The 27,497-nt window shown below is 41.4% G+C and overlaps 1 protein-coding gene across 2 annotated transcripts in view; it reads right to left on the minus strand.

The window, feature by feature from the left end:
* Window positions 1-3,774: 3,774 nt before the first annotated feature.
* Window positions 3,775-27,497, minus strand: part of MINPP1 (multiple inositol-polyphosphate phosphatase 1) — a 47,163-nt gene continuing 23,440 nt past the window's right edge. The window contains exon 5 of one of the 2 annotated variants that reach the window (XM_027049943.2): window positions 3,775-5,152. In XM_027049943.2, the coding sequence (XP_026905744.1) occupies window positions 4,756-5,152 (397 nt within the window). In that variant the 3' untranslated portion in view covers window positions 3,775-4,755. The remainder of the gene's footprint in view (window positions 5,153-27,497) is intronic. The other variant, XM_027049944.2, reaches the window with a different exon arrangement.

Raw genomic sequence — 27,497 nt, forward strand, 5'->3', positions numbered from 1 at the left:
GGTGTACAGAACGCATTACTCAAACAATCTGCACACCGAAGTGCCTCAGATGAACTTGGTCGAAATTCCATTCTTACCACTGATAGAACGAACACATCTGAATAGAGCTTCAAGTATTAAAACAAAAAACACGACGAAACAAAAAACCAGGCACTTTCACGCTCGACCTCATTTCTGCATCCGCAAAATGGATTTCACGCTGACTTCACAGTCCGTAACAGAGATTAAGCGGAATAACAGTAAAATACCTTCTCAAGTACGCGGTAGGGGTAGGTATTTCCCTTACCCGATGGTGACTATTAGTTTACACACTATTTTGTAGGAACCTCGTTAACACCAGGTACGTTGGGAATTATCTAATCTCTCATTACATTATGGCTCTGTACCACGAGATGATTTTTCTCTGAAGGCGAGACTTGGCGGATCCGTTTGGGCAAATACTAACAAATACGTGCACCCCGATCTACAACAGTGCTTGTAAAATACTGAGGAACCAGAGCTTTTAGACCTGTCAAAGTAAACAGTTCTTTGAAGCTCTTGGAGGCAAGTCTCCCAGCTAGGCTTCTGTTTTTTCAAGAACGAGGTTGCTGACAGCCAGACTTGAAAAGCAAGTACAACTTAATCTCCTCCCTCCAGCAGGTGATGAGGCAAAAATCAGCACTACCTGTTTGGAAAAGCTGCACGGGGCTGGCTGTGCCAGCCCATTTCCCTCTCAGACAGCCCTGAAGACTTGGCAACCAGGCTAACACAGAGTCCCAGCGGCTTCCGGCTCCTTATAGGTACCTGGGAGTCTCAGGCACTGGTCTCAGCGAGGAAAGGGCCCCAGGGCATTGCTTCTATCTGTCCCAAGCATCTCAATCTGTCCTCAGACTCTTTTCCAGGCATCTTAGTAGTCAAACGGCCAAAAAACCTCTGAAAGCCAATTGTTTTTTTCCCCACCAGGGAGAGAACTCAGGTAGGGGAAGGAGACTACAAAACCTTTAACTGTCTAAAAATAGTCCAGTCAGGAAACCGGGCTCTCCTCGTGATCCCCCCAAGGCAAAGAGTGACAGAATGTCAGGGAGCCGACACTGCAGACAGAAGAAAGAGCAGTCTCCTGTCCGCGCCATCTCGGGAAGGCAAGGGAAAGGGCAGACATCAGGAAGAGAACTAACGGTCTGCCAGGGGAAGAGGGACTATGGCTAGGGCACTGCCAGTGTTCTTGCCATCTCCACGAAGACTGTGTCTCACCAGTTAAAAAGAGCTTTCTCATCTGGAGGTATACAAAGACATACACCACCATCTGTAGAATCTGTATCAAAATTGGATTTTTTTTTTTAGAAACAGAGTATCTGTTGAAAAAGTCTCCAAAAGCACCCATACTGTTAACGTTTGGTCAAAAGACAATCAGAACCAAGGTCGGCAGCATGAACTCTAAAGAAAAAAGCAGGTAGTATCCATAGATTTCCACCCCAGCTTGATTTTCCATGTTAGCTATTTCAGAAATCCTGTACAATATTCTCATGGAATTTTCTCATGATACAAGGAGTATTATTGAATTTGGAAGGCTGTCATTTTAGTGAACAAACATTTGTTCTCCCAGTACATCAAACAAAAGCGTGAACACGAACTGCTGGAGTCTAAATAATGGTTCAAAATCCGGGAAGAGATGGAAGGTGTTGAGACTAGTTTTAGAATAAGATGAAGAATCCCTCTATCTTACAATGTATTACTTCAGCAATGACCAAACAGTTTGGCTTTTTTAGGCAAACTCTACAACTTGGAGATCAAGAGTCACATACTCTACCTCATACTGAGCCACAAGTTCCCCATATGGCTACAGCTCTAAAAATTAACGTCCTCCCAGGTTGCTAGATAGGATGCTCAAACTACAAATCTTTTCATTGGAACAACAGGACTTTTTTTTTTTTTTTTGCTGTGGCATTTTCTCAAAAATACTATTACACACACACACACACACACACACACACACACACACTAAAAGATAGCTTAACAGGATGTGAACGTGCTTAAGAGTGGCCAGAGCGGCTGGGTGAGTGGAGGGAAATGCTAAGGGAGTGGGAAGAATGGTTAGGAGGGCACGCAGTCATCTGGGAAGTAAGTTCCAGACAGCTACATATAGGCAAATTGTATGGTAATGCAAATCTTTATTTTCAGCTTCCATTTGGCAGAAGACAGTCCGAATTCCAAGGATCATTAATGAACCACATGAAATACCCATCTTAGAGAAATATATGCTGAAAGCTTACACTTACATCTTCTGGTTTGGTCGTATGTGTGGCTCCCAGATATTTAAGGGCATGCATCGGTTCTGCAGGTGACAAGAGGAAAGCAACCAAGGGAAGATACAAAAGTTGGCTGTGCCTGGAAAAAAACAGCTCTTATTTCTTTACAAGTTCAGTGCTGCCTTCAGTGTTAAGGTGACGATCAGGATTATGTGCAAAAATAGTATCAAGTGAATGACGACGGGCTGGAGAGCAGAAACCTCAAAACGATAACAGGACTATAAAAAACAGTAAGTACAACGCACACATGCATCAAGTTGTAGATTAGACAGAAAAATGGCTCATGGCCACAGCCTGTTATGAATCGACCAAAATGTCAGAACCAGCAGTCAGTCAATTTTGGCTTAACTCAGTGATTTGGTCACCTATTACGAATGAACTTGTTAGCCAAAGATCATTTTTCGATGTTCAACTTTTTACATATCCCATCCTGGAGAAGGCCGCTGGATTTTACCATAAAATTCTTCAGTTTCAGGCATATCCTAAATGGGAATAATAGCACCAGAATAAACACGATCTCTGTAGCATTAGCTAAACTGGACCACACTTACCTTCCAGCCTGAAGAATTCACTGTTAAGATGACTATATGGTCCTTTTAGCAATAAAATTAAACGATTCTTAAACATGAGACCTTTAAACTTTCAGGAGAAAGTCTGTAAATCAAAAATTCTTTAGTCGATGTGTCAGACACCAAGTAAATGTTAAGGGCTTGTAGGATAAGCCCCTTGGAAGAACTACGTCCATTCGATTTTATATACTTATATTCTGAGTCTAGTGTACGGACATATAATGCGTACTCAAGTACTGATGTATTGACAATATTAATTTGTGACAAATAATCAGGATCGAGGAAAATCTTCAAGAGAAGACACGGCAGTTAAAGTAAATCCCTCATTCAAGAATGAGATGTACCATATGTCCTTTCACAGAAAACTGAGTCCCCGCAACAATACTGCAAGTTTCCATGAGTCAAGCGGCAAGGGAATGGTGAGAATACTAAATTTTATGCTGGTTACCCCGAGGCACGGAACACAAAAAAGACCTTAACTGTCCTTATTTGGATCTACAAACAGGATGATGGACATGAACGCTGGTTATAGTATTCTCTTCTTTGCCCATTTACCAAAAAAAAAAAAGAGAGAGAGAGAACACCAGACCTTTGCAGGGACAATCAGAGGCATATTGGTGCACCAGCAGTATTTACCAGCTAATCGCCTATTTTATGAACGTAATTCATTTGAGGATCAATCATCAACAGATGGTCTATGCAACTTCTTTTATAATTTCAGTATATAGTTGTGATACTTCTTATCTAGATTTTTAAGAAAATGCATTTCCATTTCTCTTAAAGAAGTGGAAATTTACTTGAGGAAATTTCTATCAGAATAAAACTGCCTTATATTGCCTGATTCAGTCAAAGCTGCTTGAAACTCCAACCTTTTACCATCATTTACTGCCTGTAGCAACACAGCAGAAAAGACCTGATAATAAAGTCACAAGAATTCTGTTTATTATTATAGCAAACACTTTCACAGCATCTGACAAAACTCAGAACTATCTGAGAAATGGGTTCAGATCTATGAAACTAAGCCAGCCAGGATGAAATCTTTATGGGGGGTGGGGAGGGGAAGGGGGAGAATGGAAAAGCAATAAATAACCAAAAGATACATTTCACACAGAGGCAAAATATAAAAAGAGGCAAAGTGGTAGAATGAAAAAACAAACGAACCAAACTGCGAAGCAACGGACTAAGAAACTTTGATTCTTTCCGTCTTACTCGCTGCTAATGGTCCCCTTTGTCCCTCCACCGTTACAAATGCAGAGCAGCTAAGGTAGTAATTAAAGAATGGCCTCGCAAGACTCACCGGGAGGTCAAAAGGAATTACTGAAAAAGTGTTCGGATACTTTATAAAATATCTATCTTATTATACTCTGTCTTCCTTCCGGGAAGGTGTCCTTTGAAAATCACACTCTGTTTCTTAATATCGTTTCAAATCCTTAACTAGAGAGGCTAGCTTCTTCCAGAGTGACGCTCCCGGGGCTCCGCCTGTTTTCCGCGGCACGCGGATGACAGCACGGCCGTGCCACCTGCGGGAAAGCGAAGGGCAGCACAACCGTGAAGTTACGATCATCCCGGGGGCAGATGCTGTGACTCCAGCACCCGCAAGGACCACTGTGAAATCATGTTGTGTGTCAGTGTGAGAGTTCCTCTACAAGCAGGAAGAAGCTAATTTCTGCGAACACGCGCAGTGCCGGCTATTTTCCGCAACAGACTTTCCCCCGTAAGACAGCTGCCCCAGGAGAACCACTCCTTACACATCCCTGTCCAGATTCAAGAAGAAAACTCGACGTCCTTCTGTGAAAAGACAGCGGTGCACGAGCACTGGGAAAGCTTCCTGCACCCGCGGCTTCCCAGCCACTCCAAGCGCGGGGCCACTCCCTGGCGGACGGAAGATCCTGTCCGGTGACTCATAGCTCATCAGACGTGTTGTTCACCTTTGGTAACTCACACTCGTCACTGGCGCCACAGCTCTGCAGGAGGTCCCTGTAGTGCTCCTTGAGATCCTCATACAGGGAAGCAGTTTCCTGGGAGTGAGCCAATGGCAACACCTTTTCATTCAATAGCATCTGCACCCGGAACTCTTCTTTGGGAGTCTTCGCGTTCTTACAATGGTAAAGCACAAACATGAGGTTCGAGGCATAGGGCACAATGTGGCCACTTCGGAACTTCCGATGCATCTGTTCCTTGTAATTGTAAGCCGTCAGGGGCTCCTTGTCTTTGAAGTAGCCCATGAGGGAGAGCAGTGGAAGAAGGGTCTCCGCGTGACCAAACTGCAGGACGACTGGAGAGGAAACTGGCTGAGACCTTGAAAGACAAATGGAGAAAAAAATATGTGTATGTATTCATGTCGTGGAGGTAATATCTACAGTAGTGAGAAGGAGCACACAACGTTCTCACCTTTTCAAATCTTTATGTACAGACGCCAACAATACGGCTAAGGTTCTGTGTGGCTGAGAACTCAATGTTTTACCCTCAGGGTTAAGTTCCCAGTTCAGGATCGCTGTGGTATTGCAAATCCATCTAAAACACTGCACACACGCTATTCTTTACATAGAGAGAAGAGAGTCTTTACTAGGAGATTAACGACCTCGATGCAGATGTGGATTTCAAAAGCGTATGGCCCTTCCGTGAAGGACACTGAGCACACTGGCCCTTAGTAAACACTGATTACTCCACGGAGGGCTTCTGAACGAACCTCAGGCGCTACCGTATCTATATCTGGGAAATGGGGACAAGCAATACTCAGTCAAGGTCTTGGCTAAAACCTGTCTGAACAGTGAATGGTAACTCATGTACTCCTTCAATGTTTTATAAGACCTGCCTTGGGCACGACATTGGGAGAGAACCACAAAGGGTAGAGAGACAACCTGTTCCAGCCGCCCTGCTGTGTTTGTGGCTGGAGTGGAGTCTGCACAGGGCCAGCAATACAACAGCTTCCCACACCATGAGCTAGGTCACCTTTTTTTACTGCAGCTTTTCTATGCCTTCTATGCCTTTTTTTGGTAAAGGCTGTTTTTTTTTTTTTTTAAATATATATACAGCAGCAAATGACTTAGTGTTCCCCCAACTTTAATAGAAAGAATATAACTTTGCTCTTAAACAAAATCTGTAAATCTACTCAAACACACTGAGCCGTCTAATCGATTAGCCTGCCAGCCCCACACCACATTACACACTTGGGGCACCTGGGTTTCCCAGTGGACAGCAGCACTTGAGCAGGTTTGGACCTTCATGATTCCCCACAAATTCAGACAGAACTAGAGAGCAGATCCCAAACCCAACGAAAACATTTACAAATAAAAGTAGGGAAAGGTTTTCTCAGTGAATCACCAACAGCCTCAGAACTGAACATGATCAGTGTCCGTGTGGAAAAGCGTGTTGAAAGAGCTCACACCTGGTGGGTGCTAAGAGAACTCACACCTGCAGGATGCAGAGAGAGCTCACACCTGGTGGGTACAGAGAGCGCTCACACCTGGTGGGTGCAGAGAGGGCTCACTCCTGGAGGGTGCAGAAAGAACTCACACCTGGTAGGTACTGAGAGAGTTCACACCTGCAGGGTGCAGAGAGAGCTCACACCTGGAGGGTGCAGAAAGAACTCACACCTGGCAGGTACTGAGAGAGCTCACACCTGGTAGGTACTGACAGCACTCACACTTGGTGGGTCCAGAGAGGACCACGCCAGACCTCTCCCAGGGCTGGAGAAATCTAGCCAGCGGGAACTCTTGGAACAGCCGCTCTAAGGCCCCATTCTAGCCCAGAGGCTGCACACACTAGAAGCTGCTGGGAGGGAGTCAAGACTGAGTCGGACAGGGACAAGCAAAGACCAAAAAAAGCACCAGTTGGATCAAGGTCAGGGCAGCCAACTAGAACCAGGAGATCTCAGAAAGCAACCTGCCATTTTCTGAACAGCACACACATATAGTACCAAAGAAGGGAGGCCCAGGAGGTTAAAGAAGCAACCTGATGTGAGCCACCTTCTAAATATTCAGAGAAACTAAATGCACATTAAAATGAGCGCGAGGAAAGTAAATAGAAGAATAAGGAGCAGAAAAACATCCCTACAAAAAATAAAAGTATACGGTACTAGAAATACTCAAAAAATACATAGAAACTGTAACATACTATTTCTCAATTATCCACTATTCTGAGATTAATATTTTCTAAAAGGGAATAAGCACTTTAAGAAGAGGGAGTTGGGGGTGGGGGTTACTCCCTCTTCTTAATTGGTGTATTTTTTAATTCAGTCATCTAAAGTATTTAAAATCCGTATTTATTTCCAAGAAGCATCCCCTTAGGCCCAAAGTTACAAAGCACTATCATTTAGACCATAGTTATATTTGGTTTCATCTGCATAACTAGTTTCGAATTCTGCATTATTTGTCAGTCTTTAAAGATTGGGTGGATCTCAGATTCTTAAAAATCCACAGATTTTTGGCTCCTCTTGAAAACCTAAAAGACCTGACAACATATGCTCCCATAAGGCAATAATTAGCTGAACAGGAATAAGGGTTACTCCGGAGAGGACATATATACCCACTGCCCAGGACATCTATCACTGCACACTGTCTAACCAAGATGGAGATTCATTCCTTACTTACCTGGTGCCTTTATACATTTGAATAAATGCAAGCCAAAGCTAATACCACTGTCATAATGTAAATATAATGGAACTTAATAGTTATACATAATAAGTAAGTTATGTAAAAATATAGTTGACCCTTGAACAATGCAGGACTTAGGGGCACCAAACCTCTGTGCTGTCGAAAATCTGTGTACCGGAGCACCTGGGTGGCTCAGTTGGTTAAGCATCCGACTTCCGCTCAGGTCATGACCTCGCGGTTTGTGAGTTCGAGCCCCACGTCAGGCTCTGTGCTGACAGCTCAGAGCCTGCAGCCTGCTTCGGATTCTGTGTCGCCTTCTCTCTCTGCCCCTCCCCCACTTGTGCTCTGTCTCTATCAAAAATAAATAAATGTATTAAAATAAATTAAAAAAAATCTGTGTAACACTTTTTGACTTCCAAAAACTTATCTACTAGCTTCCTGTTGATTGGAAGCCTTTTCGATGATAACATAAACAGTTAACTGTTTATCATAGACTACCGATTGACTGTATATAATACATTGACTGGAAGCTTTTCTGATAACATAAACAGTTGATTGCTGTTTTTTATAATACACTATTGACTGTGTATAATACACGTAACACATTTTGCATGTTACAGTGTATACATACATAACGCAATATATTACATATTTTGTATGTTATATGCATTACACGCTGTATTCTCACAGTAGAGAAAAGAAAATGTTAAGAAAGTCCTAAGAAAGAGAAATTACATTCACAGTACTACACTGCATTTACTGAAAACAAACAAACAAACAAACAAACAAAAAACGCCCATGTAAGTGAACCCACCCCGTTGAAATCTGTTGTTGTTTGAGGGTCACCTGCTCTGGTTTACGTTTTAAGTCATCTAGTACAAGGAAGCAACTGCAAAGCCAGGACAGGCTCTCATCCTGATGCTCCACTGCCGTTATCTACAGGATCCATCAGGATGGGAAGAGCTCAGGAAGGATCGCAGCAGTACCTCCAGAGTCCTGCAGAAAGACCAGTCAGCAACTCTCCTCTCTTCCCCACTGAGGAACTCCAACAAATGTAAGACCATATACGATACAAAACTTTCTAGTTTCAACAAATTACAGCAATATTATCAATGAACTATTTTACATTCTTTTTCGCTATCAAGTCTTCGAAATGCAGTGTGTACTTCACGCTCACAGCACCTCTCCATGCAGACCAGCCCCATTTTCAAGTGCCGAACGAACGAGCACGTGTGGCTCGTGACTACTGCGTAGAACTGTATACAGCATACCCACATAGGAGTATATGACAGACAGTGGTGACAACAGCCCCATATACTTGGACTCCAAAGTCAATCAGATAAAGAGAAAATGGAAAGAAAGGTATGAGACAAATAACAAGCACATGTACAAAAAATGCGTGCTAGGGAAAGGGAAGAAACCAACACGGCTATGTACAAATCATGAGTCCAAAGTCGCAGTAATGACATCCAAGCTACAGAAAAAATTAAATTTAGGTTGTGACCCACATGTAAGTTTTAAACCTGAAGGCTCTTTACGTAGAAAGAGCAATCACACTTCGTTTTCTGTTTTGACTTGCTTGACTGTCAGTTATATGTGAAAATCAGCTATTTTTTAGAAGAAAGTTGAGGAAAACTATGCTTTGAAAATACTCAGGAATTTTATGGGAAATCAAGTTAGTTTATATATTAGATTTACACAGGGAGCTCTGTTAACAAAAATTAATGTCTTCTGCCATTTGATACATCTAAATTAAAAAAAAAATGTTTTACATTTATCGCAGCATTATTTATAGTGGCCAAGATAAGGAAGCAGCCCAAGCATCCATTCACAGATGAATGGATAAAGAGGTGTTCTATACGTGTGGTATATACACACTATGGAATATTACTCAGCCATTAAAAAGGACCCATTTGCAACAATGTGGATGGACCTAGAGGGTATTATGTTAAATGAAATTTAAGAAACAAATGAACAAACAGGAAATAAAAGAGACAAAAAACCCCAGTCTCTCGAATACAGACAACAAACTGGTGGTTGCCAGGGGGGAGGTATGCATGTGATAGATAAAGCAGATTAAGAGGTACAAACTTCCAGTTACAAAATAAATAGGTCACAGAGATGAAAAAGTACAGCATAGAGAACATAATCAGTAAGGTAACACTGTTGGGTGACAGATGGTGGCTATACTTATGGTGACCACTGAATAAGGTACAGAACTGTTGAATTATTACATTGTACACCTGGAACGAATATAACACGGTATATTAATCATACTTCAATAAAAGAGTATTCCAGGCAAATAGTTAATTCACCAATAGTTAAATTCACCAATACAATAATAATAACTTGAGACAAGGATAACTACTAATTATGGGGCAAAAACTAACATAGCCTTCCCCAAAACAGTCTTAAACACGGAAAACACTAATTTGCTTAGAAATCCAAATGTGTATGTAGGAAATAAGGAACTTACAACTATTTGCAGGTTGTATTTTCTACAATAACCAGATAAAAATATTTTAAGCTTATAGGGGTGACAGGTCTGATCATTCCCTGCCAAGTGCCAGGTACCATGCTAGGTGTTTTTTGCTGTTTGTGCTTATCTGTTTTTAGAAGGGGAGGAAAAAATAAGAAAGATTATAAAGATGAAAGAACAAAAAATCCGAATAAAACACGTTCCTGGCTCTTGCAGATTAGCACTCGTGTAAGTGTTAAGGGAACTGAACAAAGGGAAGCAAACCCTCCTGGCTGGGGAAGAGCTGGGTGAACTTAGAGGAGACGGTGTCTCAGCAGGGTCACAAATACATTCCTAGTAAGTCTTACAACAGAAATGCTGCCCACTGTGGCTCAGTAAAGGGTCACGGCTGGTTTACCCTACGACGTGGATATTATCATCGCCCGTTAACAGACGAAAAAACTGGGGTTAACTTACTTATCTAAGTGATCTCTTAACTCACTAGAAAAACACTAGCTATTAATTTGTTTCATTCATCAATTTGTTTCATCCACACCTGAAAAGAAGGATCATTTCTTGGGCTATATGTAAATCAGTCATAAATGTGTGTGCACAAATCTTTATTGAGCATACAAGACACTTAATTGGTTTGGTTTATGGCTTTTCAAAAATGTCAAGAAAGCAGACTATCAACAATCTGGCTTAGAGAAATTTTATCCCATAGAGAAAAAGCTTATTAAATAGAAAAGAATGCCTTAGGATATTTTATAAAATATATTATCAACACGAACATAAAATTGAAACCCTGAAGTGGCCTAAAAATTCTTTAAGCACTTCCAAGTTTTACACAATTTTAAAAATCTCTTTCTTGATTTTGGCATTAAAAAATTTCAGGGACACCAGCGTGGCTCAGTCGGTTAAGTGGCCAACTCCGGCTCAGGTCATGACGTTGCAGTTTGTGAGTTCAAATCCCATGTCGGGCTCTGGGTCAACAACTCAGAGCCTGGAGCCTTCTTCGGATTCCGTGTCTCCTTCTCTCTGACCCCTTCCTGACTTGTGTTCTCTCTCTCACTCAAAAATAAATAAACATTAAAAAAAAAAAAGAATTCAGAGCTCACTAAATGTCTCGGTTGGGTTAAGGTAAAAAGAATTTAACACACTCTTAAATAAGGTAAGAAATCTAAAAGAATGTTAAGTATTTTTTGTACTAACTCAAAAGTAGTTCCATTAAATTATAGCTCACAATATAAATCACTTCAGTTTCCAACATAATTGTTTTTCTTCACTATTTTATGTTTTCCTAGCCAAATTCATCTTAGTAATCCTTAATGGTTCCAGTGTTAAAACTAAATGTAATAATGTAATCTTCTTCAAGACTCCCCAAGAAAGTAGAAGTAAAACATCTAACTTGTAATTACGAGGTATAAAATTCCAAAGAATAAAGCCAGTAATTTTTCAGCCATTTTATACTCTCTAGTACAAATCAGGGATCCCCTTATAGTTAAGAACGTCAGAATGCTTTTTTTCTTTTCTTACAATGATTAAGCAACACGTAAATTTTTTTTTTTAATTTTTTTTTTTCAACGTTTATTTATTTTTGGGACAGACAGAGACAGAGCATGAACGGGGGAGGGGCAGAGAGAGAGGGAGACACAGAATCGGAAGCAGGCTCCAGGCTCTGAGCCATCAGCCCAGAGCCCGACGCGGGGCTCGAACTCACGGACCGCGAGATCGTGACCTGGCTGAAGTCGGACGCTCAACCGACTGCGCCACCCAGGCGCCCCAAGCAACACGTAAATTGATTTTTACTTTATTGTTTGAAACTCAACTGCCAAAATATCAAACTCTAGGTATATATTTTTTTAATGTTTATATATTATTTTGAGAGAGAGAGAGCGTGACAGAGCCCGATGCAGGGCTTGAACCCACGAACCGTGAGATCATGACCTGAGCCAAAGTTCACAAGGCAAAGTGATACCCCCAAATTGGAGACACAGACGGCGGGCACCGGGGCATGCTGGGAAAACCTCAACTGTTAGTGACGAATGGCTAGGGGCTCAATATGGGCGAGTCAGAGTTAAAAACATCGAGGGACCCTGGGGAGCACCCATACTTAGTGAGTGTTACCTCCAGGAACCCAGCCAGGTCCTCACAGTGAATCCCTTCTTGTTTCTGGCAGGGGGAGGGGAAAGGAACCATTCTGAAAGACACGGAGCTTTCTATTCCTCTTAACAAGGCCTACCCTCAGGAGAAACTGTTCTACCAGAGTCTAACTTACCTAGGGGCAGGGAAATGCCCAGTTCTAGCCACCTCCATCCGTCTTGTGCCACCTAAGGATGGGGAAGTGAGAAGCACTGGTGCCGTTCACAGCCTGAGCCACAGACTCATCAAAAGGCTGAGACCCCATCCCAGATCTACAGGACTCTACACCTCACCACCACATTTCTAAGGGCTTATCTACCACAGGTCTTTGTATCCAGTACGTCATGCCCACTTTAAACAAAAAAATTACAAGGTATACTAAAAGGCAGAAACATAGTTTAAGGAGACTGAAAAAACATCAGAGCCAGAATCAGGTATGGCAGATAAGGGTGGAATCACCAGGAATTTTTAACTATGATTAATATGTAAGGGCTTCACAGGTGCCTGGGTGGCTCAGTTGGGTGAGCATCTGGCTCTTGATTTCAGCTCAGGTCATGATCTCATGGTTCATGGGATCGAGTACCACGTCACATGAGCATGGGGCCTAAGATTCTCTTTCTCTCTCTCTCCTTCTGCCCCTCTCCCCAGCTTGTGCATCCACCCCTCCCAGGATAAAAAAGAAAAACAACAACTAATATTAACATGCAAAAATGGATGGATAATGTAAGTAGGGAGATGGAAATTCTAAGAAAGAATCAAAAAAGTACTAGACAGGGGCGCCTGGGTGGCGCAGTCGGTTAAGCGTCCGACTTCAGCCAGGTCACGATCTCGCGGTCCGTGAGTTCGAGCCCCGCGTCGGGCTCTGGGCTGATGGCTCGGAGCCTGGAGCCTGTTTCCGATTCTGCGTCTCCCTCTCTCTCTGCCCCTCCCCCGTTCATGCTCTGTCTCTCTCTGTCCCAAAAATAAATAAACGTTGAAAAATATATATATATATTAAAAAAAAAAAGTACTAGACATTAAAAGCATGGTACAGAAGCGAGGAATGTGCCTGTAACCTGGACACAGATAGAATCTCCAAGTTGGGGCATAACAACAGAAACTTCCCAAACTGAACAGTACAGAGAATAAAGACTGGGAAAAGCAGAACAGAATATGCAAGAACTGTGGGGCCATCACAAAAGGCTTAATTAACATGTGTAATGGGAATACCAGAAGGAGATGAGAAAGACAGAAAATGATGCAATATTTAAAGCAATACTGACTGAGAATTTCCCCAAACCACAGATCCAGGAAGCTCAAACGCCAAGCAAATAAAAAGAAAAAACCACAAAAAAACCACCCACTGTACCTGGGCATACCATACCATATTCAAACTTCATAATATCAAAGATAAAGAAAAAAATCTTGAAAGAAGTCATGCAAGCAAGACAATGAAGTATTTCTGTATTGAGAGAAAAAGCCCACCGACATAGAATTTTGTACCATGCAAAATCATCCTTCTAAAGTGACAGAGAAATAACGGCTCTCTCAGACAAAAATTGAGGAAATTTGTTGCCAGTGGACACGTCTCACGAGACATGTTAAAAGAAGTTCTTCAGAGAGAGGGAAATAGTTGTAGGTCAGAAACTCAGATCTACATAAAGAAAAACAGCGAAGACGAATAAGTGAAGGTAAAATAAAAATGTTTATGATTTTTAAAAAAATTTTTTAACACTTCTTTATTTTTTGAGAGACAGAGTGTGAGAGAGAGAGGGGCAGAGAAAGAGGGGAGACACAGATTCCCAAGCAGGCTCGGGGCTCCGAGGTGTCAGCACAGACCCCGACGTGGGGCTGGAACTCATGAACCGACAGATCATGACCTAAGCTGAAGTCGGACACTTAACCCACTGAGCTACTGTATTTTTTTATTCTTAACTGACCTAAATAATTTGCTCAAAATAATAATAGCAATAACGCACTTGATTATATATGCGTGTTCACGCGTGCACACACACACACGTATGTGTATGTGCAAGTAAAATGAATGGCAGCAATGACACAAGGGACAGGAAAGAAGCCTGGGAACAGTTTGTTACAAGGTGCGTGCACTACCCCTGAAGTACTAACAGTGTTATCTGAAAGCAGACTTAGGTTTGTTGTGCAGGCATATGGCAAATTCTAGGGCAACCACCAAGAAAAGAAATACAGCTGATATGCTATGAAGGAAGAGGAAATGGAACGATATAAAATCCTCAACTGAAACCACAGAAGTTAGAAAAAGTGTGGAAGATAAAATCGGAACAAAGAACAAGGGCAAGAAACAGCTAATAGTAACAAATATGGTAGATATTAATCCAACTGTATTAATAATCACTGAAAAAGTCAACGGACAAAATATACCAACTAAAAGACAGAGATTGTCAGAGTGGACCAAGCACAAAACCCAACTGCATGTTACCTACACGAAACCCACTTTCAATGCAGATTAAAAGTAAACTAACGGAGACAGATATAGCACGCTAATGAACACTGATCAAAAGAAAGCAGAAGTAGCTATATAAATTCGGACAGAGCCAACTGCAGAGCAAGGAAAGTTATTAAGGATAAACGGGGCATTACATATTGATGAAGGGGTTACTACTCCAAGCAAACAGAATATTCCTGAATGTGTATGTAGGTATGTGCCTAACAGAACAAAATGCATGAGGCAAAAACTGACAGAACTACAAGAATAAACAGATAAACTCTCTCTTATAGTTGGAGACTTTAACAATCCTCTACCAGAAATGGACCAATCCAGCAGGCTAAAAAGTCAGTAAAGAGACATTAAGCTCAACAAGACCATGAACCACCTGGATTTAACTGACATCTGTAGAGGACTTCATCCAACAATAGCAGATTATACATTCTCCTCAACTTCACATGGAAGATTCACTAAGAGACCACATTTTGTGACACAAATCACATCTTAAAAAATTTAGAAGAACAGAAATTGTGTGACATTCGCTCAATGGAATGAAACTAGAAATCACTGCCAGGACAACTGGAGAACCCCGAAATACTTGGAGGTTACACACCACACTTCTAAATAACACATGGGTCAAAGAAGAACTCTCAAAAGAAATTTAACTCCAAAGAAATTCGAAAACATTTTGAATGAAATGAAAATGAAAACACAACTTACCAAAAATTTGTGGGATGCAGTGAATACAGTACCTATAGGGAATTTTATAGCACTTAATGCCTATATTAGAAAAGAAGAAAGATTTAAAATCAACTATCTAAGCTTCCATTTCAGGGATGTAGAAAAAGAAAAGCAAATCAAATCCAAAGTAAGCAGAAGAAAATAAAATTAAAAATACGAGCAAAAATCAGTGAAATTTAAAACAGAGAAATCTTTAGAAAAAAATGAACAATATCAAAAGCTAGTTCTTTGAAAAGATCAATTAAATCAATAAGTCTCTAGCCAGGCTAACTAAAGAGAAGGCACAAATTATTAATATCAGAAAAGAAAGAAATGAGATCACCAAAGATCCAATGAACTTAAATTAAACAGATAACAAAGGAATATTATGAACTCCATACCTGCTAAGTCTGATAACCTAGATAAAATGGACCAATTCCATGAGACACAATCTGCCAAAACACAAGAATAGATGATCCAAGTAAGCCTATATCTACTAAAAAATTGAATCAGTAATTAATAACCTCCCAAAAGGATTCCTTCCAGAAAGATTTACCGGCGAACTCTACCAAACCTTCAAGGAAGAAATTCTACCAATTTTCTACAAGCACTTCCAGAAAACAGAAGCAAAGAGAAAGAACTCCTAACTCATTCTGAGACCAGTATTACCCTAATACCAAAGTTAGGCAAAGATAACCCTAGAAAACACAACCAATCAATATACATGAAGACAGAAGCACACAAAAATCCTAAGCAAAATATTAACAAATTGAATCCAACCAACAATGTATAAAAAGAATTATACACCCCAACCAAGTAGGATTTATCTCAGGTGTCAAGGCTGGCTCAATATTCAAAAGTCATGCGAACAATCACATCAACAGGCTAAAAAAGAAAAATCATGTTATCAAGAGCTTCAGAAAAACCATGTGACAAAATTTAGCACTCAGTCACGATCAAAATTCTCAGCAAACTAGGAACAGAGGAACTTCCTCCACTGGATAAAGAACATATGCAAAGAGCTACACTTAACATCATACTTAATGCAAAGCTTTCTTGCTAAGATCAGGTACAAGGAAGGCAAAGATGTCTCTTCTCACCACTAGTTTTCAACATCATACTGGAAGTCTTAGCTAACACTCCAAGACAAGAAAAAAGGGTATACCTATTAGGAAGGAAGAAATAAAACTGGCTTTGTTTGCAGATGACATGATTGTCTATGTAGAAAATCCAAAAAATCAACAAAAAACTCCTGGAACTAATAAGTATGTATAGCAAGTTTGCAGGCTACAAGGTTAATACATAAAAGCCAACCGCTTGTCTATATGCCAACAGTAAACAAGTGGAAATTTAAAATTAAAAACACATTGTTGTTATATTAGTACCATCACAATGAAATACTTAGGTATAAAATAAAGTATGTCTATGATCTATATAAGAAAAAGTACCAAACTCTTACGAAAGAATCAAAGAGGACTCAATACTGTCAAAATGTCAGTTCTTCCCAATTTGATCTATGGATTCAATAGAATCCTAATAAAAATCCCAGCAAGTGATTTTGTAGATAACAACAACTGATTCTAAAGTTTACACGGAGAAGCAAAACAATATGGATGAGCCAAAACAACACTGAAGGAGAAAAAGAAAGTTGCAGGATCGACACTACTTGATTTCAAGACTTACAGTAATTTTACAGTAATCAACATAGTGTGGTCCTGGCGAAAGACAAACAGACCAATAGAAAGGAACAGAGAGCCCAGAAATAGATCCCTATTAATAGAGTCAACCGGTCTTTGACAAAGTAAAGATCAGGAAGCAAAGGTAATACAATAGAGCAAAGACAATCTTTTCAACAAATGGTGCTGGAAGACCCGACGGGAAAAAAATTGCACCTAGACACAGACCTTGTACCCTTCACAAAAATGAACTCAGAAGGATCACAGACCTAAATGTAAAACTCAACACTATAAAACTCCTGGAAGATAACGTAGGAGAAAAACCTAGATGACCTTGGTATTGCAAGGACTTTTTAAATGTAACACCAAAGGCGTGACCCATTTAAGATAAAAGTAATAATGTGGGCTTCATTAAAAGTAAGAATTTCAGCTCTACTAAAGACAATGTCAAGAGAATAAAAAGACAAGTCACAGACTGTGAGAAAATATTTACAAGAGACATATCTGATAAAGGAGTTACCTAAAATATACAAAAAACTCGTAAGACACAACAATAAAAAAAACAACCAACCCTCTAAATTTAAAAATGGGCCAAAGGCCTCAACAGAAAACCTGAGCAAAGAAGATAAACGGATGGCAACTAAGCATATGAAAAGGTGCTCAACATTATACATCATTAGGGAATTGCAAATTAAAACAATGAGACAGCACTGCACTATCAGCAGAAGTCCAGAACACTGACAATGCCAAAGGCTGACGACAGAAACTCTCATTCGTTGCTGGTGGGAAAGCAAACTGACAGAGCCACTGTGCAAGTCAGTTTGGAGGTTTTCTCACAAAACTAAACATATTCTCATCATACAATCCAGCAATTGTGCTGCCTGGTATTTATGCAAATGAACTAAAGAGTTACGTCCACACAAAAACCTGAACGTGGATGTTTATAGCAGTTTTATTCATAATTGTCAAAACTTGAAGCAACCAAGAAGGCCTGTTGGTAGGTAAAGGGGTAACTAAACTGTGGTGCATCCAGATAATGAAATACTACTCAGTTCTAAGAAGAAATGCGATATCAAGCCATCAAAAGACACAGAGGAAACTTCGATGCGTATTACTAAGTAAAAGAAACTATTCTGAAAAGGCTAACTATTGTACAATTCCAAATATGTGACATTCTGGAAAAGGCAAAACTATGAAGACAGTATAAAGATCAGTAGTTGCCAGGGTTTGGGGGAAGGGAGGGATGAACAGGCAAAGCACAGAGGGTTTTGAAGGCAGTAAAACTATCGTGTAGGATATTACAATGGTGGGTAGATGTTGGTGTGTATCTGTCCAACCCCAGAGAACGTAGAATGCCAAGAGTGAGCGCTAATGTAAGCGTGGACTTTGGTGACCACGAGGTGTGTCAGTGTAGGGTAATCAAGTGTAGCGAAGGTCCCGCTGTGGTGTGGTGTGTGTTGGGGTGGGGGAGGGAATTTATGGGAACTCTGTACTTTCTGCCCGGTTTTGCTGTGAACCTAACACTGCTCTAAAAAATTAAGTTCGTTAATCAAAAAAACAAAGGAACAAACTACTACCACGAGAATACGGGTGACCAAAAAAAGAGTATATTCTCCCTCCAGAGAGCTAATACAATTCCCCTTTAAACACCTGCTCATGCGTATACATGTTTGACCCCCTTTTAAGATTTACTCACATCTCAGTTTTCTTTGACAAAGTTAAGCAGCATTAATGTTAAATGGAAAACATATTGTATTTCTATCCTAAATTACATCCATGCACTAAAAGTAGGGACTTGGATATCTTCAATTAGTGGAGACTAAAGAGCTGTGGAGTTTGTGTGGACATACGCACAAAGGGTTTTTTGTTTGTTTTTCTAGCTCTAAAGATGACAGAGCAAATACCTAAGAGTATTTATTTATGGCCCTATTTTTATCAGAAGCCGTTAAAGATATGTACCAGGTTCTGTAAAGTAAATCAATAATTTCTCTGGAGTTAAGTGGTTCTATTTCAAGAACACCCCGCTCTTTGCTCTGTCTCCTAACAGAAAATAAATCTCAGAAATGCTCTGGGCCGTCCGCTAGGAACTGATTTACATCCAGTGAGGCCTGCCTGCTACTGAAAGAACCAAATCCCCAGCTTCTCCTTGAATACACCAGAGTCCTGAGGTGGCGTAAGAACTTTGGTGGGTTTCATTCCCAAGCTTCTTCAAAGCAAAGCTGGCCTATGATTAAGCCCGAAATATTGGCAACGGGAAATGGGTAGGACGTGTGTGTGTCTGATGAGAAGTAAGGGAGTGTGTGTGTGTGTTGGCGTGGGGGGTCAGAACACGAGGAATGAGAGACTATAATGTGCGGGAGGATAAAAGGGGAAAGAATGTGGGGGAAAACACCACTTCCCAGTTTATTCGATTCCTAATTTAAGACCACGGCACATAATGTTTTTCATTGGACTGCTGAAGGCAATCCAAAGACACTACATCCCACTCTCTCTCTGATTCCGTGTGGCCTTCTCTGTCGTGACCATCCCAGGAACGAGGTTGGGAGGTTCAGGGTGTCCCCACGGGAGGTACCAAGTTCTCATCTGTAACAAAAGAACGCAGTCTTCTGGCGGAAAGACGTCAGTGTTGTTAGAGCAGGAGCCACCGGGCCCTCGGTACTGAGGCACGGATTCGATACCTACTGAAGCCGTAAGCTTCTGGGGACACACGACCACTGAGAATCTGACTCAAGGACTGGGACTTCATCCCTGAGAAACACACGAACCCACGGAACCGGGAGTACAGCCTTGGGAGCCGAGACTCCCCTCGCTGCGTGTCACGGTCTAACATCCTGAGGGACAGCGCGGCATGTCTGGCCCGCCCGTTTGTGCCTCCTGCACCACGTGGGCTCCAGGGAAGCCTAGTAATCTTACCCTAATGAGGCCTGTATTTCAAATGTCTGAGCCGATGAAATCTTTCTGTATTTTCCGTATTCTGATCCATCAACCAACACAGACTTCTTTTCTTTTTAACGTTTATTTATTTTGCGAGAAAGACAGCACACGAGTGGGGGAGGGGCAGAGCGAGAGGACGACAGAGAATCCGATCCCAAGCAGGGTCCACACTGTCTGCGCAGAGACCGAACTCATGACGGTGAGATCATGACCTGAGCTGAAATCGAGAGTCAGGCGCCTGACTGAGCCACCCTGGTGTCCCCAACACAGAGTTCTATGATCCATTGGTCACGTTTGTCAAGTTCACGTCTATCCCTGACTTGTAACAACTATCCTTTAGAATTCTTAGAACAGTCTCCCAAACAACAAGGAATACAAAGATGTGAAATAGGATACCAGTCAGTAACTCTGTTCTCTTCTTTTGATAAAAATGCATTTTTATCAAATGCATTTTGGAATGTTACATTTTCCAAAACGTGACAAAACCACTGTTAAAAAAGAGGCACATTTTAGCTTTAAGAAGGAAAAAACAGCATAGAAAAGGTAAACTATTAATACAAATATAAGTAAACAAATCAATATTCTGTATTAACAAATATAGAGAACCACAGAAATAAGAAAAAGGCAAGCAGATTACCTAACTCTATCTAGCGAGGTAAGAATGTAGTTCTCCAAATTAACAGCCCCCTTTTACATACACAAGTTGGTAAGGAGATTTTACTAAATCTTCAATAAAAAACAAAATTGAATTTGAAGTCTCAAATTACGTTGTTACACGAGGGTCGATGACCATGTATGTTCAATGTATGCAAAACACCTCAAGAAAGTACTTAAAAGTCACACAAAGAAGCTCAATCATAAAAACAACTGATAACTGCAGGTTTTTCCTCTACATGTACTCAGCTCAGATCTTCCTAAACTCTTAATTCATGTTTCACTCTCAACCAATATGACACAGAGTATGTTTTTAACTGCGATCCAGGAATTCAAACCCACTTTCAGACAACTCAGACAATTCCCATACTTACGTAAGGACACAAACGTTAAGTGCCAGACACAGGAGATGCTCTGGGAAGAAAATCACCAGGGAAAAAAGATATTTTTTAAGTCTGTTTATACATCTGACTGAAACATCAGCCCCGTGAGACATCTGGGGAAGGAAGCATCGGTTTGACTGAGAGCTTAGCACAAATGTAGAACTAAAACGGCTTGAGCATAAAGTTTTTTCTCAGGCAAAAATACAACCGAAATAACCCGCTTTCAGCCAAGACGGAGCGACAGGGACCAGATTTACCCGAAGCCTGAAAACCTACATGGGGCGGTGGTTCTGAGGCGCTCAGCACGAGGCAGAGGAGGAGCAAGAAAAGCTAAGTGGCTTCCCCAGCTCACCGCCCAGGGTTTCCAGGCAGCAGCACGGGGAAGGGGAGCCCAGGCGGAGCGTGACCGCCTTCCCGTGAGGATGAGACAGGACCCAGGACTCAGGGAGGCCACACTGGCCGGAATTCACAGGACCGAGTTCCAGAGAAGAGAGACCAGCGGGGACCCACACCTCGACGTTGCAGCTGGCACCGATCCGCACACAGTTGAGAAAACCATCCAAATCCGGGGAAAAACACTGGGATGGAACAGGTGAAACCATTCCCAAAGCTAACCCAGGGCCAGGAGTAGTCTGTTTCCCATAATGCAGACTAGGAAAACCTCCCAACGTACACGGACCAAACACACGCTCGGGGGCACCTGCCTCCATAGCGGGGCACCATCAGCCCAAAAAGGACATTTTTACAAAAACAAAAAGGCAAACCCCAGACTAGGAGAATATATCCGTAGGGCATAAATCTGAGAAAGGACCTGTACCCAGAATATATACAAAGAACTCTGACAATGATAAAAGATGAGAAACAACCCGCTTACAAAACGGCAAAAGATGGGAAGACACTTCGGCAGATTACACTAGGGTGGTAAATGAGCACCTGGAAGGGCGGTGCACGTCAACAGCCTTTAGGGAAATGCAAACTAACACTACAATGAGGAGCTGCGTGCCCATCAGAACTGCTCAAATTACAAAGACCTACCACACCAAGCGTCAGCCAGAATGTAGAGTAAGTCAGCTCTCACCCGCGGACAGGAAGAGTTTGGCCGATTCTCAAGAAGGGGAAACATTCACCGACAGGGGACTCAGCTATTCTCTGACTAGGTGTCACCCGGCAGGAAAGAAGGCACAGGTCCACAGCAGGACAACCGAAGTTCACAGCAGCTTCACGTGGAATAGCCTTGAACGGGGAAACCACCCAACATCCACCGCAGGGGGAGTGGATCAGCGAACTGGCGTGTGTCCGTATGATGGAATACCATTCAGCTTTAAAAAGGAGTGACTGCCTAACAACCCCTAACAATGTGGGTGAATCTCCTAACCATTATGCTAGAAGAAGTCAAATCAAAAAATGTATACAGTAGATGGTTCCATTATCTAAAATCTAGAAAAAATAGGTTAATCTAGAGTGACAGAAAACAGATCAGCGGCTCGCCTGGGGATAGGGGCAGGTGGAAAGAGTCACAAAGAAATCTTTGCACAGGATGGATATTCCGTTATCTTGCTTTCGCCGACGGTTTCACGTATATGTACGTATGTAAAAACTCACCAAATTGTACACTTTAAATATGTAGCACTTAACTTTACATCAATGATAGGTCAATAAAACTTTTTAAAGAAATTAAAACGAGTATTAAGGGTGGATACACTGAGGTTACTGAAAGAAGTCTTCAGTGACCAACCTCAAGGACTCGTCCCATAAAGCCTTTACCAAATTCCAAAGTTCAAATCCATTCTCCTTGAGCACTTTTTTAAAAACCGGTTTCAGTGCTGTTATATAAATATCCTCCAAACTAGGACATGAGCTCCCTGAGACAGTAACTTAGATGTACACCCTCTACCGCCTGCAAAATACACGGGAGTCAGGCGGGCGGACGCTGAGGCCAGGCAAGCACTTAGAAGCAGTTGCTGAAATCTAAGAGAAAGGTACTGGCCTGAACTGAGGGCAGAGCGGTGGGGTAAAAAACGTGGAAGGAACAGATCTAAATCTGGAAGCAAAACCAAAAAACCCCACAAAACGACAAATACAGAACGCAACACGGTGAGTAGAGGTAGAAGGTGAGGGAGGCAGAGTCCGGAATGAGGCAGTTTGCGGCTGGGACGCCTGCATGACGGAAGCACGGACTAAAAGAGGGACAACGGACGGGAGAGAAAGAGAGGACTGCAGACACTCCTGTGACGCGTACCGACCACCACTGTATGTGCCCCGTGCTCGTTCTAGGCACTGAGGAGCGGACACCGAGATAAAGTTCCAGACACCACACACCTATGCTCTACGGAGAGTCCAAAAGTTTTTCCCAAAACCAGATGGACACTGGCACAGCCAGACTAGTTACATTTTAATCTTTATTTAGCCAGTTTCTTTCGACAGGCAGCACTCCCAGAGTTTGCTGGAACATCCACCTGGACTCCATGGAACCCTGACTGTAGAAAGGGAGCAAAAAGACCGGCACACACGTCCTGAGGACTTAGAATCTGCACACATTTCCAAGAACTTTAAAAGACAAGCCCCCCCTCCCTAATTCCCACGGGCCAAATGACCCAAACAGCTATTTAAAATCACCCGTTGGGACACCAGGGTGGGCCAGTCGGTTGTGTCCGACTTCAGCTCAGGTCATGATCTCACGGTTGTTGAGTTCAAGCCCCACGTTGGGCTCTGTGCTGACAGCTCAGAGCCTGGAGCCTGCGTTGGATTCTGTGTGTGTGTGTGTGTGTGTGTGTGTGTGTGTGTGTGTACCCCTCCCCCACTTGTGCAGGCTCTCCATGTCTCTCCCTCTCTCGGAAATAATAAATGAATAAACTTTAAAGAATTATAAAAACTAAATAAAAAATAAAATCACTCGTTGCCACGTGAATTTCAATGCTGCCATCTTATGTTAAAATATGGAACTACACAACGTTAAAAAGCCATACCCTTGTTCAACGGCAAAATCTGAAAATATCAAGATTTGAGAGTCAGTGAAAAAGTAGACAAAGTTAGTAAGTTTAATGATAGTAACAAATATTGACAGCAGTCAATTTCAGCGTCTGAGATTATCCATGATGAAATGAAAGCTCTCATGAGGCTAAGCAATTACAGTCCAGAATATAAACCTTATTTTAAAAAAGAAGTGACTAATTGAATTACCCCGATCTAAAAAGATAAAAATATATCAACAGAGATAATGGGGAATGGGTACAGTAGAATAAAATCCATATAGTCTCATCCCTTTAGTAAATCCAGTCTTTTTTTTTTTTTAATTTTTTTAATGTTTGAGAGAGAGAGAGAGAACAGGGGAAGGGCAGAGAGAAAGAGAGACACAGAATCTGAAGCAGGCTCCAGGCGCTGAGCTGTCAGCACAGAGCCTGATATGGGGCTCGAACTCACCAACCATGAGATCATGACCTGAGCCAACAGAGGATGCCTAATTGAGTCACCCAGGCACCCCTCCGCAATCTGCTTTTCTAATCACAGCTGCTTAAAAGGCAAAAGCTGCTTAAATTTGCTTAAATAGTGAATGTACTGGTTTTAACTTTAATCCCATCACTGTGGTGATGGTTCAAGGAGGAAAATAAAAATCAAGATCCTAATAAGAGTAAAGGACCCTGAGCTTGAAGGGCAGCTATACGCAGCCAAAATGCGGACCCTCGCCAATTAACATTGTTTGTAATCTCCAGTTTTTCTGTGAAGTAAAACCAGGCTCCTAAAATTACGTTGAAGAAGTATTCATAAACTCAGAAGCCGATCTCTGATTGACCATGAACATAAAGAGGGAACAGCCTGCCTACGCAGTAGTACACGGAACGCAAACGTAGCCTGGGGCTCCACCATGAAGTGAGAGACCGCTCCCTCAGACAACAGGATGACAAAATACTGCTCATAAACATACAGACTCCAAACACAAATACAAAAAAGATTTTAAGAGTCGCAAAGAAAAAAGGTTAATGTTCTGATAGAATGGGTCAGAAAAATCTATTGAAGTCTTATCCTACCACTGTGTGTGTCATATTAATGTTGAGGGAGGCTGTGTATGTGGAGGGGAAGGTAGTTGGGAACTCTAGAATTCCCACTCCAAACTGGTGTGAACTTAAAACTGCTCTAAGACACAAAATGTATTAATTTTTTAAAACGCTATTATTCTCTTTGCTGAGCATATGTTGGTTTTCTTTGGAAGTATTCTTAAATGTACCACTGCTCCTAAAATCCTATCAATCTGCTTTTTTGGACAGAAATATGATAGAAGTCTCTAAATACACCTTCTTCCCTCTATTTAAGAAGATTTAATTTTTTTTAGCTGTTTTTTAAAATTTTTATTTAAAAAAATTTTTTTTAAATTTACATCCAAGTTAGTGAGCATATAGTGCAATGATTTCAGGATTCGATTCCAGTGATTCATCCCCTGCATGTAACACCTAGCGCTCATCTCAGCAAGCTCCTCCTTAATGTCCTTTGCCCACTTAGCCCATCCCTTAATGTCTCAGCTCCTCCTTAATGTCCCTTGCCCACTTAGCCCATCCCCCCCCCACAACCCCTCCAGCAACCCTCAGCTGGTTCTCTATATTTAAGAGTCTCTTATGTTTTGTCTCCCTCCCTGTTTTTATATTATTTTTGTTTCCCTTCCCTTATGTTTATCTGTTTTGTATCTTAAATTCCATATATGAGTGAAGTCATATATTTGTTTTTCTCTAATTTCACTTAGCATAATACACTCTACATTGTTGCAAACAGCAGAATTTCATTCTTTTTGATTGTCGAGTAATACTCCATCACACACACACACACACACACACACACACTGCATCTTCTTCATTCATTCATCCATCGATGGACTTTTGGGCTCTTTCCATACTTTGGCTATTGTCGATAGTGCTGCTATAAACATGGGGGTGCATGTGCCCCTTCGAAACAGCACTCCTGTACCCTTTGCATAAATACCCAGTAGTGCAATTGCTGGGTCATAGGGTAGTTCTATTTTTAATTTTTTGAGGAACCTTCATACTGTTTTCCAGAGTGGCTGCCCCAGTTGGTATTCGCACAAACAGTACAAAAGAGATCCTCTTTCTCCGCATCCTTGCCAACATCTCTTGTTGCCTGAGTTGTTAACGTTAGCCATTCTGTCAGGTGTGAGGTGGTATCTCATTGTGGTTTGAATTTGTTTTTCTCTGATGATGAGTGACGTTGAGCATTTTTCATGGGTCTGCATGCCATCTGGATGTCTTCTTTAGAAAAGTGTCTCTTCATGTCTTTTGCCCATTTCTTCACTGGATTATTTGGTTTTTGGGTGCTGAGTTTGATAAGTTCTTTACAAATTTTGGATACTAACCCTTTATCTGGTATGTCATTTGCAAATATCTTCTCCCATTCCATCGGTTGCCTTCTAGTTTTGCTGATTGTTTCCTTTGCTGTGCTGAAGCTTTTTATTTTGATGAGGTCTCAATAGTTCATTTTTTGCTTTTGTTTCCCTTGCCTCTGGAGGCATGCTGAGTAAGAAATTGCTGCGGCTGAGGTCAAAGAGGTTGTTGCCTACTTTCTCCTCTAGGGTTTTGATGGTTTCCTGTCTTACATTTAGGTCTTTCATCCATTTTGAGTTTATTTTTGTGGTGTAAGAAAAGTGGTCTAGTTTCATTCTTCTACATGTTGCTGTCCATTTCTCCCAGCACCATTTGCTAAAGAGACTTTTTTCCATTAGATACTCTTTCCTGCTTTGTCAAAGATGAGTTGGCCATACATTTGTGGGTCCAATTCTGGGTTCTCTATTCTATTCCATTGGTCTATGTATCTGTTTTATGCCAGTACCATACTGTTTTGATGATTACAGTGTTGTAGTAGAGGCTAAAGTCTGGGATTGTGATGCCTCCTGCTTTGGTTTTCTTTTTCAATATTACTTTGGCTATTTGGGGTCTTTTGTGGTTCCATACAAATTTTAGGACTGTTTGTCTGGCTTTAAGAATGCTGATGCAATTTTGATTGGGATTGCATTGAATGTGTAGATTGTTTTGGGTAGTATTGACATTTTAACAATATTTATTCTTCCAACCCATGAGCATGGAATGTTTTTCCATTTCTTTGTGTCTTCTTCAATTCCTTCATAAGTTTTCTATAGTTTTCAACATATAGATCTTTTACATCTATGATTAGGGTTAGTCCTAGGTATTTAATGGTTTTTGGTGCAATTGTAAACAAGATCAATTCCTTGATTTCACTTTCTGCTGCTTCACTATTGATGTATAGAAATGCAACTGATTTCTGTGCATTGATTTTATATCCTGTGACTTTGCTGAATTCATGGATTAGTTCTAGCAGTTTTTTGGTGGAATCTTTTGGGTTTTCCAAATAGAGAATCATGTCATCTGTGAAGGGTGAAAGTTTGACTTCCTCCTTGCTGATTTGGATACCTTTTATTCTTTTGTGTTGTCTGATTGCTGAGGCTAGGACTTCCAATAGTCTGTTGAGTTAACAGTGGTTAGAGTGGACATCCCTGTCCTGACCTTAGAGGGAAGGCTCTCAGTTTTTCCCCATTGAGGATATATCAGCAGTGCATCTTTCGTTGAGGTACGATCCTTCTATCCCTACTTTCTTGAGGGTTTTTATGAAGAAAGGATGCT

Source organism: Acinonyx jubatus, chromosome D2 (genome assembly GCF_027475565.1).
Source record: "Acinonyx jubatus isolate Ajub_Pintada_27869175 chromosome D2, VMU_Ajub_asm_v1.0, whole genome shotgun sequence".
Classification (NCBI taxonomy): Eukaryota; Metazoa; Chordata; class Mammalia; order Carnivora; family Felidae; genus Acinonyx; species Acinonyx jubatus.